This window comes from Salvelinus fontinalis, chromosome 14, assembly GCF_029448725.1.
Source record: "Salvelinus fontinalis isolate EN_2023a chromosome 14, ASM2944872v1, whole genome shotgun sequence".
NCBI lineage: Eukaryota > Metazoa > Chordata > Actinopteri > Salmoniformes > Salmonidae > Salvelinus > Salvelinus fontinalis.
This window is the reverse complement of record NC_074678.1, coordinates 50,963,177-50,979,481: the sequence shown is the minus strand read 5'-3', so window position 1 is coordinate 50,979,481 and position 16,305 is coordinate 50,963,177. Positions and strand designations below refer to the sequence as shown.

At 45.0% G+C, this 16,305-nt stretch overlaps 1 protein-coding gene across 4 annotated transcripts in view; it reads right to left on the bottom strand.

Annotated features, from left to right (window-relative positions):
- LOC129811086 (E3 ubiquitin-protein ligase RNF13-like) overlaps positions 1-16,305 on the bottom strand; it is a 103,323-nt gene that overhangs the window by 24,073 nt on the left and 62,945 nt on the right. For all 4 annotated transcript variants that reach the window (XM_055862241.1, XM_055862243.1, XM_055862242.1 and 1 more), the window contains 3 exons: positions 4,131-4,218; positions 2,810-2,900; positions 1,896-2,001 (listed from right to left, as the gene is read on the bottom strand). In XM_055862241.1, the coding sequence (XP_055718216.1) occupies positions 1,896-2,001; positions 2,810-2,900; positions 4,131-4,218 (285 nt within the window). The remainder of the gene's footprint in view (positions 1-1,895; positions 2,002-2,809; positions 2,901-4,130; positions 4,219-16,305) is intronic.

The window sequence follows — 16,305 nt, the reverse complement described above, 5'->3', positions numbered from 1 at the left end:
GTACAACCTTATTCTTAAGTTGATTAAATAAAACATTTTCCTCATCAATCTACACACAATACCCCATAATGACAAAGCAAAAACAGGTTTTTAGAAATTTTTGCAAATGTAATTAAAAATAAATAACGGAAATATCACATTTACATAAGTATTCAGACCCTTTACTCAGTACTTTGTTGAAGCACCTTTGGCAGCAATTACAGCCTCAAATCTTCTTGGGTATGACGCTACAAAGCTTGGCACACCTGTATTTGGGGAGTTTCTCCAATTCTTCTCTGCAGATCCTCTCAAGCTCTGTCAGGTTAGATGGAGAGCGTCTCTCCAGAGATGTTCAAATCGGGTTCAGGCTCTGGTTGGGCCACTCAAGGATATTCAGAGAAGCCACTCCTGCGTTGGGGCTCCTGAGTGGTGCAGCGGTCTAAGGCACTGCATCTCAGTGCTAGAGGCGTCATATTACAGACCCTGGTTAGATCCCAGGCTGTATCACAACCAGACGTGATTGGGAGTCCCATAGAGTAGCGCACAATTGGCCCTGTGCCGTCCGAGTTAGGATTTGGCCGGGGTAGTAAATAAGAATTTGTTCTTAACTGACTTGCCTAGCTAAATAAAGGTAGAATAAAAAAAGAAATAGTCTTGACTGTGCTTAGGGTCGTTGTCCTGTTTGAACCTTCACCCCAGTCTGAGTCCCTGAGCACTCTGAAGCAGGTTATCATCAAGGATCTCTCTGTACTTTGCTCCATTCATCCTTCCCTCGATCCTGACTAGTCTCCCAGTCCCTGCCGCTGAAAAACATCCCCACAGCATGATGCTGCCACCACCATACTTCACCGTAAGGATGGTGCCAGGTTTACTCCAGACGTGACGCTTGGCATTCAGGCCAAAGAGTTCAATCTTGGTTTCATCAGACCAGAGAATCTTGTTTCTCATGGTCTGAGAGTCCTTTAGGTGCATTTTGGCAAAGTCCAAGCGGGCTGTCATGTGCCTTTTACTGAGGAGTGGCTTCCGTCTGGCCACTTTACCATAAAGGCCTGATTAGTGGAATGCTGCAAAGATGGTTGCTCAGTTTGGCCGGGTGGCCAGCTCTCGGAAGAGTCTTGGTGGCTCCAAACTTCCAGTACGATGGAGACCACTATGTTCTTGGAGATCTTCAATGCTGCAGACATTTTTTGGTACCCTTCCCCAGATCTGTACTTTGACACAATCCTGTCTTGGAGTGCGACGGACAATTCCTTCGACCTCATGGCTTAGTTTTTGCTCTGACATGCACTGTCAACTGCGGGACCATATGTAGACAGGTGTGTGCCTTTCCAAATCATGTCCAATCAATTGAATTTACCACAGGTGGACTCCAATCAAGTTATAGAATCATCTCAAGGATGATCAATGGAAATAGGATGCACCTGAGCTCAATGTTGAGTGTCATAGCAAAGGGTCTGAATACTTATGTAAATAAGATTTGTCTTTTAATTTTTAATACATTTGTAAAAATGCCTAAAAAACTGTTTTTCACTTTGTCATTATGGGGTATTGATGAGATTTTTTGTTTTTTAGTATAAGGCTGTAACGTAACAAAATGTGGAACAAGTCAAGGGGTCCGAATACTTTCCGAATGCACTGTAAATCTTTTGTCCACACCTTTCATCCTCTGAATGCACAATTCACGTCTCAATTGTCTCAGGGCTTGAAAATCATTCTTTAGTCTATCTCCTCCCCTTTCTCTACACTGAAGTGGACTTAACAAGAGACAATAATAAGGGATCATAGCTTTCACACTGACATACATGGTCAGTCTATTTCATCGAAAGAGCAGGTGGTCTTAATGTTTTGTATTCTCAGTGTACATGAATGAATGAATAAACTTTATTGACATGTTGAGAAGATTTGCATTTGTCTACCATGAAAACGACGATGAGGATGAGGCAGATTCCCACAATGATGAGGAAGGGGATCAGGTAGTATTCCAGAGGCATGCTGAAGTCCGGCATAAGGACCACATGACCCCTGAAAAACAACAGCAACAGCGCCATTATGGAGATTGAATTAAGTGTTTATGACTGACAATTAGATACACTCCAAATAATAGTGACCTACAAGGAGTCCTTACGATTGGAGCGTTTCGACATGGTCCATCATCTAGAGCATGTCACACGAGGCAACTCATTTTCATTTTACACCTCATGACGTCCTGTCACATAAACGCCACTCCCATCTGACTAATGTGATTTCACACTGTGAAATAATGGCTAAGACTTCACTCACTATCATCATTATTTTCCAAATACATATAGGCAAATTCAGTTAACGTCTCTAGAATAACATTTTGTAAAGAACGTTGCAACATTTCCAGGCAATTGACTGGAAATGTACTATTTTGGTATGTCTGCATGCCAGGACAAAAGAGGTACTAACCCGAATGTATGATTGGTATCAGAGCAAAGAAAGAGGTCTATTACTGACAGCATGGTGGGACGAAAAAACAGTCATTCCCTGATTATCCACTGTTCTCTGCATAGCTCTGGGAATGTGATGACAGCATGAGGCAGATCTGCTTTACGATGCCAGCATGTCAATTGAGGCCATTATGACATAGTAATGTAACACAAAGATAAAAATATCATATTACGTCGTCTTTCCACTGCATTCATAGAATAAATAAATATATTATTTGTAAAAAAAAAATAACGCTGACAGATTTATTTGGACAGGATTCTTAGACAGTATGGAGAGAGTACGCCAGTTTGGATGCCTCCGGCTTGAATTAGCCTCGATGTTGATAGACATGGAAATAAAATTTTGGGCCGCGACTCACCCCTTGTCATACGTGTAGTCCTTTTTCAGGGAGTTGGCAGTCTCTTCACTCACAAACACTGACGGAATGTCAATCTGCTTCAAAATATCCACTGAAAGGGAAAAGAGAAGGAAAAGCTATTTATACATGAGGTGGCCGCATATTGATGCCCATCATAAAATAAAGTCTAGAACATCATGAAATAACAACACGTTCGAAGGAAGAAATTAAGATTCGAGTCAGTTATCGGTGAAAGATACAAAAATAGAAAGAACGGTATGTTTGTCGAGGCACTACAGTATAACATCTGTCATTTCTGAAATCATTTATTTAGACAGACCATAACTATGGCGAACCACAGATATTTAAAGCTGTTAGATGGGGTAATTTCCAGGGTCTATGTGACCCTTTGAGCCTGAAACGGACTGGCATAGGGAATTTTGGGGAAAATGCCCGGTGGGCTGATCCATCTTTAGGCCAATGGGTAATTCAAAAAAATATTGAGTCTGTTAAGAAATGTTATCATTATTTTTGGGGGCAGAATTACCATTTTGGCTAATGGGCTGCAGTCCCATTCAGATACCAGCCCAAAGTAGTTTAGTAGAACGGACAATTTGCCCCTGGTGCGCTGATTTATTATTCCAGTCTGCCCCTGCGTTGAGGCTGATGCCCACTTGTGCCACTGTCTTATATATGATTCTGCTCATGCACGACTGAAACCCAACATATTGTGGGTATATTACTAGTTGGTAGGGCCCACAGAACCCCGGTGACATAAATCTCTTGGATGGCTGATAAGTTAACAAATGGCTCGCTGACCAACGTTTGAAAAGAACCCATCCGACTGGATGATCCGTCCTAGACAATTACCAGCACGGGGTCCTGTCTTGATTATTCATCATGCATAGTCATACACCCCAGAGCAAGAGGCGGGAGACAAGCGACAAACTATGTGAAGAATAAGCTGTTGAGAAAAGAGAAACTGTACAGATATCCCTCCTCCCAAAAACGTAATTTGATTGGAGATAGGGCACTGTGAATTTCCGGGCCGATCGAGCCGTTTGGACAGGGTTGAACTGTTTGGCGACGTACTGAAAACCAGAGCACCACATTCCTCCACAACGACACAAGAGTCGGAATTGGCGCCATTTGCTGCAGTATCTCTAAGTCCCAGTGAGTCCGAAAAGTCCTCTAGGCTCAGGTTTTGGGAATCAAAGCTGTATTGACCCCGAATGAGGAGATACATGAACAGACGACTGTGTGCAGTGCTGCTGCACGTCTGTGTTTTTGTTTGTGTGTGCAGTGCAGAAGAGAAGGATTGGAAGAGAGGGGGGAAACTTACGATCATTGGATCCCATGCTGATTAAGTCATCAGAGTCCACGTTGTGAACAATCGCCGCCTTGTACCCGGCCTTCTGGGCGTTAAGGACCTGCGGGAGACGAAACCTTTGTGTTCATTGTGTGTGTGTGTGGTTCCTATGGATCAGTGTGTGTTCAGCCAGCCCATCCCACCTAAATATCTTTGTTCTGTATCCATTCTGTGACAGCTATCTCCGTAACTACTTTGTAACTGACATCACTTCAGGACAGGGAGTGTGTGGTTCAGTTGAATATTTGTCAATGTCCATGCATTTGTATACTATGTGCGTATAATGATAATGACATGCTATATGGACACACCACCACATGAAGGAGAACAAGGCAAGACTTTGCATAGCATGTAATGTAGCTGAACACATAGCATTCTGAAAGAAATCAATGGCTAAAATAACTTATTTGACATAGTAGCTTGTAGAGGGTATGTAATCAGTGGTGACCAATCATTCAGGGCAGGTGGGGCAGAGCAGAGGCCCACCTGTTTCGTTAAATTATACAATTTTATTCTGGCATTAATTCGTGCCACATATCAGTTCAGCATGCAATGTAAAAAAAACAATCCTTGAGTTAATAAAGCAGCATACAAACTTGGTCTATTTCTTGAGTAAGGCAGCTCCAAAATGCATTGGTTTCAGCCTAGCTCACTGCTTTCTGTGGTGGAGGAGCAGCCAGCAAGAGCACAGAGCATAGGCGTTGTTAATCTTATCTGGTTGTGCCGTGATTGGCTCAGGGTTCTGTCACGCACGGGGACACTACGTCACCACAGAATCTACTGGAGAGATAGGCAGTTCAACCCCGCTTGTGTGCTGCCATAGATTTACCGTAAAAGTGCCCTTCCAAGAAGGCTTAAGGTCATTGGCCACATATAAAATGACATCAAATCACATTATATCTCCCGTAGCTTTGATTGGACTGATCATGTCAACATCATACTTTCAAAATCTCAGCTAGCAAATTAGCTGGCTAGATAAGCTGTCATCATCATGAATCACGTTGACGATCTACTGGCAAATGCTTTTCAATCCTTGTCATATGACGAGAAATTGGAGATAAAATGTCTCTGTGCCATTGGACATAAACGTCACACAACAAGTCGGAAATTGCAAATTCGACAATGAGAGGTTTGGAAGGAAGCAGTGGCTGACTGAGTGTTGCTTCCCCTGCCTGCTTTTCGGTGGAGAGGGTGTGTGGTCCAAGTCTGGGTTTAAGGATTTAAAACATCTGAAAGTCTCTCAAAACATGAGAATTGTGCATCACATGTAGACAATGCTGTTAACCTGGGATTACTGGGGAAATCAAACATTGTGGCTCAGCTAGACATATAGATGAGCCATGTCCTTCACAACCAACAAACGGAGGAGAATAGGTACATGCTTGACAGAATTATAGCATGCATTAAATTGTGAGGTAATTGTGAGACAGCACAAGGGCCATGACGAGTCAGCCGACTCCTTGAACTCAGGCATTTACAGGTGTATTTTTGAGAGCATGCGTGAAGGAGATTACTGGCTACAAAGGCATTATGACGACCAACCCCTTCTTAAGGGTACATTAAGCACGATCCAAAACAAACCTTTGGATTGTATGTATGAAGTGTACAGAGAAGCTATAGCTAAGGAGGTGTCTGAGACTCCGTTTGCATCTGTACAAGCAGACTGACGTCTCCTGTAAATCACATATGGTAATAGTGCTGCGCTACATGTTATCAGACCACAGTGAGTGTGAGCTTTTTGGAGTTTGTAGAGGTTAAGGACAAACAAAACTGGTGTTTGCCTCTCCAACACCATCAAACAAGTCCTAGCGCCACTGGACGTGAAGGAGAAGCTGGTTGTACAAACTTACGATGGGGCAGCGGTGATGAGTGGTGAATGAGATCACCATCAGTGAGGCATATGACCTGTCCATGAAACTTAAGGATCACACATTTCTGCAACTGCTCAAGTTATTTTCTTTGGTCATGTCAGAGGTGGATGTTTAGTACAATTTAATGCAGAAACGAACCATTGACGCAGCAGGAAATGCCGGCGCAATCGACAACTTCAAGGTGAACAGTAAAAAAAATTGCCGCGCAAACTGATGCACTGGCCAAGAGGACATGTCGATGCCACTGAACCAGGGCAGAGACACCTTAACACTGCACCTGTGATGGAGGCATGCGACACAATCGCTGCTCAAGTGCAAGAAAGGTTTCCTGAAAGTGACCACTTAATTGTGGCAAAGTTGGTAGACAACTAGTTTTTACCCCAATATGAACATTCCTTTCCGACCGCAGAGCTCCAGTGTTCTACCAAGCTATGGCCCGTGGGAAACGGAGCTCTCTACCGGCATGAGAACGGTGCTGTCCGTCCCTACCAGAATCCTGAGCTGCACACTAGAAAGATGTCACTTTCTTTACCGAAATCACTCTACGAGGACAACCTGCAAAAGGCTTTTGTCTGAGACGGTCTCTTTTCTCAAATCATTATCACCACTAATCTGATGACAACCGCTGAGTCAGAGAGAAACTTTTATACCCTTAAAATAATTTTTAAAAACTACACACGCAACACCATGGGCCAGAAAAAGTTGAATGTATTGGCCATGCTGTCAATCCAGCATGACTTCATCCAGAGAATACCAGACTTTGATGACAAAGTCATTGAGAAGATTTCCCACAACCAGGACCGCCGTGCCACCTTCCTGTTCATGTGAGCACAACACAACAACGGTGAGTCCAAAAATATATTTTGTATGCTGCTGCATAAATAATGTAAATGCCAGGGAGATATGTATACTGTAGCTAAGAAATGAACACTAAGTGTATGTTGTTTAGTAAGCTGTTAGTAGCATCTCTCCCCCTCTCTCTACAATCCTAAACTTGAAATTCAATCAAGTCCAAATCAAATATTTAATTTACAATTAGACTAAGTGAGGGATGTTAGTGTCGTGTAAAGTGAAAGGATGTTACACTTAGATGTTATAATCATATGCCTAAATCCAACTTCACGTACAATCCTTTTAAGAAGTTTCCTCATAAATCATTTGGGTAAAAGGCGTGTTATTCTTGCAGTAAATTTACACCCCGCCATGGCGGTGAAAGTGAGACAATGATGCAGAGGGAAGAGGGAAGAGCATACTATGTAAAGAATAGGGGTGAGGAATCAGTTTGCCTCTCTGACTCGCTATGAGCCCAGAGAGTCGGAGCAGCCAATGTCCCCATCCATTGACTGCACCACAGTGGATTAGCATTAGCCTAGTGCTTGTTAACCAAAGGCTATAGATTAGGCTAGGCTAAACTAGGGCTACACTCCCCACACTATGCCCAGTATAATATTCTGGTATCGTTTTCTGTAGCTATGCTAAGCTAACAAAATGTATTGTTCATTCAGACAAAGAGGATGAGAGAAGAGATGGTTGTTTGAGGGAATCGAGATGCTAGCAGACATTAGCGCAGGGCTGCCTTTTGTTTGTCACTGGAATTTTCTGCACTCTGTGTGTGTGAGTGTACACATGTTTGTGTTGAGTGCAAAGCTGTATAAGGCCCAGTATTTGCCTGTGAGGGTGTATTGTGTGTGTGTGTGCATCAATGACTACAGTGTGTCTGCAACCGCGAGTGTCTACGCAGGAATAAATACTTTTTGTGTGTTCTGAGAGCTACCGAGGGAACAGTGTGTACACGTCTGTGTGTGCGTTTGTGTGTGAACGTCTGTGCGCGCGCATCTGCGTGTGTGTGCTTCTTGGTTTGTGTCTCCATATGTATGAGGCTGTCTTTGAGAAGAGCCAGCAGATGATTCCTGTCGCAGTCTCTCCCCCATCCCCTTCATTCCCACAGCATTAAAGTCTCCTATGAGAGAGAAAGTCATCCCCCACAGAGGAGACGAATGCAAAACCATTGAGGCCCTGCTAAGAAACTGGAATCTACATAATCCTATCTTGACTGTGACAACAGGAGATTCGTCACAAACATAAAAACGGAGATAACAGATGATTTGTGTACTCAAAATTGTGACTGTAGGCGGTTAGTTACAAAAACGCTGTTTTGGTATGATATCTTGAGCTAAGAATGCTGCTAGTGTTTTGACAACTCTATGATGGTGGCGGAAGTAAGGAGCTTGACTTTGGGGATATGTTTTTTGTATTCTTATACGTGTTTTTTCATGTTCTTTAAGGGTTTTAAGTGTCCTTGTTTTTCAGTGTAGTCGTGAGAAGCCCCTCAGGCTGCTTCACCTCTGATGCCAGCATGCGGTCTGCCTGCAATCTGAGAGGAATTCAACCTCTACTGGCTCACAGAATGTTTGCATGGGCAGAGATAAGGACATTCAGTGCATTCCTCTCAGACTGCAGGACGGAGAGAGAGAGGAAGAGAAAGAAAGAGAAAGAAGATGAAAAGAGAGGGGGTGCAAATCAGAGCCTACCAAGACACAAATCGTCACATTGATAAATCGATAGCATGCATACGCACGCATGCTTGGATGGACACACAACCACACACAGCAAATCGCTATTTTCTTGATCCCAGACTGAAGGCACAACATGTCTGCAAACTAACGACGGAGCAACAACAACATTCTCGATCACAATTTAACAGCACTTATTGTGCTTGTTAATTACTGTAATCCCCGGGAGAAAAATCATATAAAAAAAAAAAAAAAATATTTGTCACATGTACGAATATAAGGGGTGTAGACTTTACTGTAAAATGCTTGCTTATGAGCCCTTCCCAACGATGCAGAGTTTTAAAAAAAAAGATTCGAAAAATGTAAATAGTAACACAATCAAAAGCACAATCCATTAATGACGCGCTTCCATTGCAGTTAGCTAGACAGCGTCTTTATTGAAGTCTATACCTCTCAACCGAGGTCCATGGGCAGAAACTAAATCTTTGAGTCTAAAGGATAACTGCAATACTAAATGGACATAGTGTCTTTGTGAAGCCTTTGCGAAGGGTTAATAAGCTGCGTATGATGCAATATAAAGTCGTTCTCCTCATCCTCGGACGAGGAGAGGAGAGAAGGATCAGTAGACCAAAATGCAGCATTCGGGAAATAAGCCATCTTTTATTATTAACGACGGCAACACGAAAACAAAACACTTTCAAAATACAAAACAAGAAAACGACGTAGACGAAAAACTGAACATGAACTTACTTAACTAAAACGTAAAACTCACGGACAGGAACAGACTACATCAAAACGAAACGAACATCCAAACAGTCCCGTATGGTGCAAACATAACACAGATACGGAAGACAATCACCCACAAACAAACAGTGAGAACACCCTACCTAAATATGACTCTCAATTAGAGGAAAACGTAAAACACCTGCCTCTAATTAAGAGCCATACCAGGCAACCCAAAACCAACATAGAAACAGAAAACATAGACTGCCCACCCAAAACACACGCCCTGACCATAAACACATACAAAAACAACAGAAAACAGGTCAGGACCGTTACAGAACCCCCCCCTCAAGGTGCGAACGCCGGGCGCACCAGCACAAAGTCCAGGGGAGGGTCTGGGTGGGCAGTTGACAACGGTGGTGGCTCAGGCTCTGGACGCTGTCCCCACACCACCATAGTCACTCCCCGCTTCTGTCTTCCCCTCCCAATGACCACCCTAAAACTAACATCCCCTAAATGAACGGCCAGCACCGGGAGAAGGGGCAGCACCGGGACAAGGGGCAGCACCGGGACAAGGGGTAGCACCGGGACAAGGGGCAGCACCGGGACAAGGGGCAGCACTGGGACAAGGGGCAGCACCAGGATAAGGACCAGCACCGGGATAAGGACCAGCACCGGGACAAGGGGCAGCACCGGGACAAGGGGCAGCACCGGGACAAGGGGCAGCACCGGGACAAGGGGCAGCACCGGGATAAGGGGCAGCACCGGGACAAGGGGCAGGTCCCGGCTGATATACTCAGGCAGATCCTGACTGAACGGCTCTCGACGCTCATGGCTGGCTGACGGCTCTCGACGCTCATGGCTGGCTGACGGCTCTCGACGCTCATGGCTGGCTGACGGCTCTCGACGCTCATGGCTGGCTGACGGCTCTCGACGCTCATGGCTGGCTGACGGCTCTCGACGCTCATGGCTGGCTGACGGCTCTCGACGCTCATGGCTGGCTGACGGCTCTCGACGCTCATGGCTGGCTGACGGCTCTCGACGCTCATGGCAGGCTGACGGCTCTCGACGCTCATGGCAGGCTGACGGCTCTCGACGCTCATGGCAGGCTGACGGCTCTCGACGCTCATGGCAGGCTGACGGCTCTCGACGCTCATGGCAGGCTGACGGCTCTCGACGCTCATGGCTCGCTGGCGGCTCTGGCAGATCCTGTCTGGTTGGCGGCTCTGGCAGATCCTGTCTGGTTGGCGGCTCTGGCAGATCCTGTCTGGTTGGCGGCTCTGGCAGATCCTGTCTGGTTGGCGGCTCTGGCAGATCCTGTCTGGTTGGCGGCTCTGGCAGATCCTGTCTGGTTGGCAGCTCTGGCAGATCCTGTCTGGTTGGCGGCTCTGGCAGATCCTGTCTGGTTGGCGGCTCTGGCAGATCCTGTCTGGTTGGCGGCTCTGGCAGATCCTGTCTGGTTGGCGGCTCTGGCAGATCCTGTCTGGTTGGCGGCTCTGGCAGATCCTGTCTGGTTGGCGGCTCTAGCGGCTCCTGTCTGGCGGGCGGCTCTAGCGGCTCCTGTCTGGCAGACGGCTCTGTAGGCTCATGGCAGACGGGCGGCTTAGCAGGCTCATGGCAGACGGGCGGCTTTGCAGGCTCATTGCAGACGGATGGCTCAGACGGCGCTGGGGAGACGGATGGCTCAGACGGCGCTGGGGAGACGGATGGCTCAGACGGCGCTGGGGAGACGGATGGCTCAGATGGCGCTGGGGAGACGGATGGCTCAGATGGCGCTGGGGAGACGGATGGCTCAGATGGCGCTGGGGAGACGGATGGCTCAGATGGCGCTGGTGAGACGGATGGCTCAGATGGCGCTGATGAGACGATTGAGCCTGCCCAACCTTACCTGGTTGAATGTTCCCGGTCACCCGACCAGTGCGGGGAGGTGGAATAACCCGCACCGGCCTATGTAGGCGAACCGGGGAAACCATGCGTAAGGCAGGTGCCATGTATGCCGGCCCGAGGAGACGCACTGGAGACCAGACGCGTTGAGCCGGCCTCATGACACCTGGCTCAATACCCAATCTAGCCCTACCAGTGCGGGGAGGTGGAATAACCCGCACTGGCCTATGCACTCGTACAGGAGACACCGTGCGCTCTACTGCGTAACACGGCGCCTGCCCGTACTCCCGCTCTCCACGGTAAGCCTGGGAAGTGGGCGCAGGTCTCCTACCTGCCCTTGGCCCACTACCTCTTAGCCTCCCCCCAAGAAATTTTTGGGTGTTACTTACGGGCTTTTTGGGCTTCCGTGCCAGACGCGTTCCCTCATAACTCCGGTTCCTCTCTCCGGTAGCCTCTGCTCTCCTCAGTGCCTCCAGCTGTTCCCATGGGAGGCGATCCCTACCAGCCAGGATCTCCTCCCATGTGTAGCAACCTTTTCCGTCCAATATATCGTCCCAAGTCCATTGCTCCTTCTTTTCCTGTCCCTTACTCCGTTGAGTTCTCCCTTGCCGCTTGGTCCTAGCGTGGTGGGTGATTCTGTAAGGGCTGTCGTTCTCCTCATCCTCGGACGAGGAGAGGAGAGAAGGATCAGTAGACCAAAATGCAGCATTCGGGAAATAAGCCATCTCTTTATTATTAACGACGGCAACACGAAAACAAAACACTTTCAAAATACAAAACAAGAAAACGACGTAGACGAAAAACTGAACATGAACTTACTTAACTAAAACGTAAAACTCACGGACAGGAACAGACTACATCAAAACGAAACGAACATCCAAACAGTCCCGTATGGTGCAAACATAACACAGATACGGAAGACAATCACCCACAAACAAACAGTGAGAACACCCTACCTAAATATGACTCTTAATTAGAGGAGAACGTAAAACACCTGCCTCTAATTAAGAGCCATACCAGGCAACCCAAAACCAACATAGAAACAGAAAACATAGACTGCCCACCCAAAACACACGCCCTGACCATAAACACATACAAAAACAACAGAAAACAGGTCAGGACCGTTACAGTATGAACCATCTGTGTAGCAGATATAGACTCTAGCGTCCTGATGTGGTGGTGACACAGTGGGGTGCAATGTGAGCTTTCAGGCAAGCATCTGCACATGCTTCCGTTATCAGCATGTGTGTTTGTGAATGGATGTGTGAATTTATAAATCACAAGTAACTGCGTCAACCAAGGAATATTTATTGGTGGTCACTGGTCAGTCACCAAAGAAATGTGTTAGCCATCTCCCATGCACAAACATTTGTGCACTGAGGACTGTTGACGATAAATGACAAATTCACAAAATAATTGTTATTTTCTTCTCTGCTTTTTATCCCATTTCCAGGTTCACTTTCAGTGCAGTGAAGTCAGCTAAAACTTTTGAATTTAGCAAAAATAATAATTTCAATATATGTTTTTTAAGCTCCCATGCAGTCTTTTTAATTCAATTTTTAAATCATCACTGTATGACTAATAAACAACTGTGAGTGTTTATTTCATGAAAAATAATTTAACGAGTCCGATGCGAAGAATATACTGCTTTCTAAGGGAACAGGCCCAAATCCCTGTCATTTGCGTGAAGAAAAGATGAAGAAAAAGGGGAGTGGAGGTCGGGCCTTCGAATTCTGAGAATTCGTAGGCGAATGAGTAAACCCCCACTGCCATCCGTTCTATTGGCCAACGTGCAATCATTGGAAAATAAAATCGATAACCTACGACCAAGATTATCCTACCAACGGGACATTAAAAACTTTAATATCTTATGTTTCACCGAGTCGTGGCTGAATGACGACACGGATAATACAGAGCTGGCGGGATTTTCCATGCACCGGCAGGACAGAGAAGCTACGTCTGGTAAGACGAGGGGTGGGGGTGTGTGTCTCTTTGTCAATAACAGCTGGTGGCGATGTCTAATATTAAAGAAGTATTGAGGTATTGCTCGCCTGAGGTAGAGTACCTTATGATAAACTGTAGACCACACTATCTACCAAGAGAGTTCACATCTATATTATTCGTAGCCGTCTATTTACCACCACAAACCGATGCTGTCATTAAGACCGCACTCAATGAGCTGTATACGGCCATAAGCAAACAAGAAAATGCTCATCCAGAAGCGGCGCTCCTAGTGGCCGGGGACTTTAATGAAGGCAAACTTAAATCCGTTTTACCTCATTTATACCAGCATGTCACATGTGCAACCAGAGAAACAATAACTCTAGACCACCTTTACTCCACACAGAGAGATGCATACAAAGCTCTCCCCCGCCCTCCATTTGGCAAATCTGACCATAATTTCATCCTCCTGATTCCTGCTTACAAGCAAAAACTAAAGCAGGAAGTACCAGTGACTTGCTCAATACGGAAGTGGTCAGATGGCGCGGATGCTACGCTACAGGACTGTTTTGCTAACACAGACTGGAATATGTTCTGGGATTAATCCTATGACATTGAGGAGTATACCACCTCAGTCACCGGCTTCATCAATAAGTGCATTGACAACGTCGTCCCCACAGTGACCGTACGTACATATCCCAACCAGAAGCCATGGATTACAGGCAACATCCGCATCGAGCTAAAAGGCTAGAGCTGCCGCTTTCAAGGAGCAGGACACTAATCCGGACGCTTGTAATAAATCCCGCTATGCCCTCAGACGAACCATTAAACAAGCAAAGCGTCAATACAGGATTAAGATTAAATCCTACTACACCGGCTCTGATGCTAGTCGGATGTGGCAGGGCTTGCAAACTATTACGGACTACAAAGGGAAACCCAGACGCGAGCTGCCCAGTGACGCGAGTCTACCAGATGAGCTAAATGCCTTTTATGCTCGCTTTGAGGCAAGCAACACTGAAGCATGCATGAGAGCACCAGCTGTTCTGGACGACTGTGTGATAACGCTCTCGTTAGCTGATATAAATTCTTTAAACAGGGCAATATTCAGAGAGCATCCTGACCAGATGCACCATCGAGAGCATCCTGACCGGTTGCATCCAGTACATCACTTGGGCCAAGCTTCCTGCCATCCAAGACCTATATACTAGGCGGTGTCAGAGGAAAGCCCAAAAAATTGTCAAAGACTCCAGTCACCCAAGTCAGACTGTTTTCTCTGCTACCACACGGCAAGCGGTACCGGAGCGCCATGTCTAGGACCAAAAGGCTCCTTAACAGCTTCTACCCCCAAGCCATAAGACTGCTGAACAATTAATCAAATGGCCACCTGACTATTTACATTGACACTAACCTGTACCCCCGCACATTGACTCGGTACCGGTACCCCCTGTATATAGCCTCGTTATTGTTAATTTATTGTGTTAACTTTTATTATTTTTTACTTTAGATTATTTGGTAAATATTTTCTTAACTCTTTCTTGAACTGCACTGTTGGTTAAGGGCTTGTAAGTAAGCATTTCACAGTAAGATCTACACTGCATTCGGCGCATGTGACGAATAAAGTTTGATTCGATTTTTTTTATTTGATAAAAAAATCTAATAATTACAATGTATTTCTCTGAATCTCCTTTTTCCATTAAAATGCTCATTCGAATCGTGTGGGCAGATAGGATCATCTAGACTAGTCTACAGCCAAACCCGCTTACCCCGTCATAGTGGGAGGATACATATGCAAATAAAAATATGAATGGTCAGAATAATCAGATCGCAGGGTTTTTTATGGATCAAAAACGTAGGTGGTGGGCATGGCAATGGGTACAGGATTTTAGAGAACATTGTAGAGGCCCCATCTTGGTGGGTTAGACATTTTTATATATTTAAGCCAATTTCCTGCAATTCTACACATTTCTCCATGGAGCTAATCGAAATTGTTTCAATTTTAAAGCAAATCTCCTGCAATTCTACACATTTTGCCATTGAGCTGAAAGAAAATGTTACCGTTTTAAAGCTAATTTCTTGCAATTCTACGCATTTTGCCATGGCTAATGCTTTGTTCTTTTGTTCAAACACAACAAAATCAATACTGTTAAATTCATTGTTTCGAGAATGTTCAATTCTCCCTGACTCTAGCTTTTATTGTGGTGATTGTTAGTTCTCAGATTATATTATAAAAAATATATAGGTCCATTATCTTTTCTACATATTTTAAATCTTGTTTTAGTCAGTTAAGTTTACACTGAAATCAAATCAAATCAAGTTTATTTATATAGCCCTTCGTACATCAGCTAATATCTCGAAGTGCTGTACAGAAATCCAGCCTAAAACCCCAAACAGCAAGCAAAACTCCCTAGAAAGGTCAAAACCTAGGAAGAAACCTAGAAAGCATCTTTCCAGCCCGCCCAAGGATTTCAATGGCAGAAAAATTCCTGGATCAGATTGTGATATTATGTCAAAACTCTATCCCACCTGAACAGGCTGAAATTCCAGGCAAAAAAAACTCATAGTGTGGAAATATATATTTTTAAACAAGGAAATCATGTTTTTGACTACACTACCCCTTTAAGTATTTTGTATGTTCATTGGATAGCGAGAGAGAGAGCTGAAATGTAGGAGAGAGAGAGTGCTGAAAGAGCAGTGGACCGGATTCGAACCTATGCTGACAGCGATACATCGTACATGTGCACCCTTTTAACCTTCAATGCCAATTTGATCAAGATGTGGTTTACTAGATAGCCTAATTAACAGAACTTTGCAATTAACAATAATTTCATTAACTGTGCCTTGCTTTTTCTGCCTCAGTGCTCTAAGTACTCCCTCATATCAGAAAACAGAAAACATATGAGGGAGAAATTAGAGCACTGAGCAGAAAAAGCAAGGCAATGGTATGGAATGGTATATTTAAAAAGGTAACACTAGTAATTCATTTCCCAAATGTAGTCATTTACTCTGCACTTATTACTTAATTACCATGTGGCTACAAAACAGTATCCTAGGTATTTATCTGGTTATGTTAAAGTCCAAAAACACTAACCAGAAAGTGTAACAAATGTAATGTTAAAGTTGAACTTAGGGGACGGGAAAACTGATCTCGTATCAGTTTTGAAGGGTAGAGGTAACCGGAGCATTTGCAGTGGTGGTAGTGTGTGTCTGTGTGTGTGT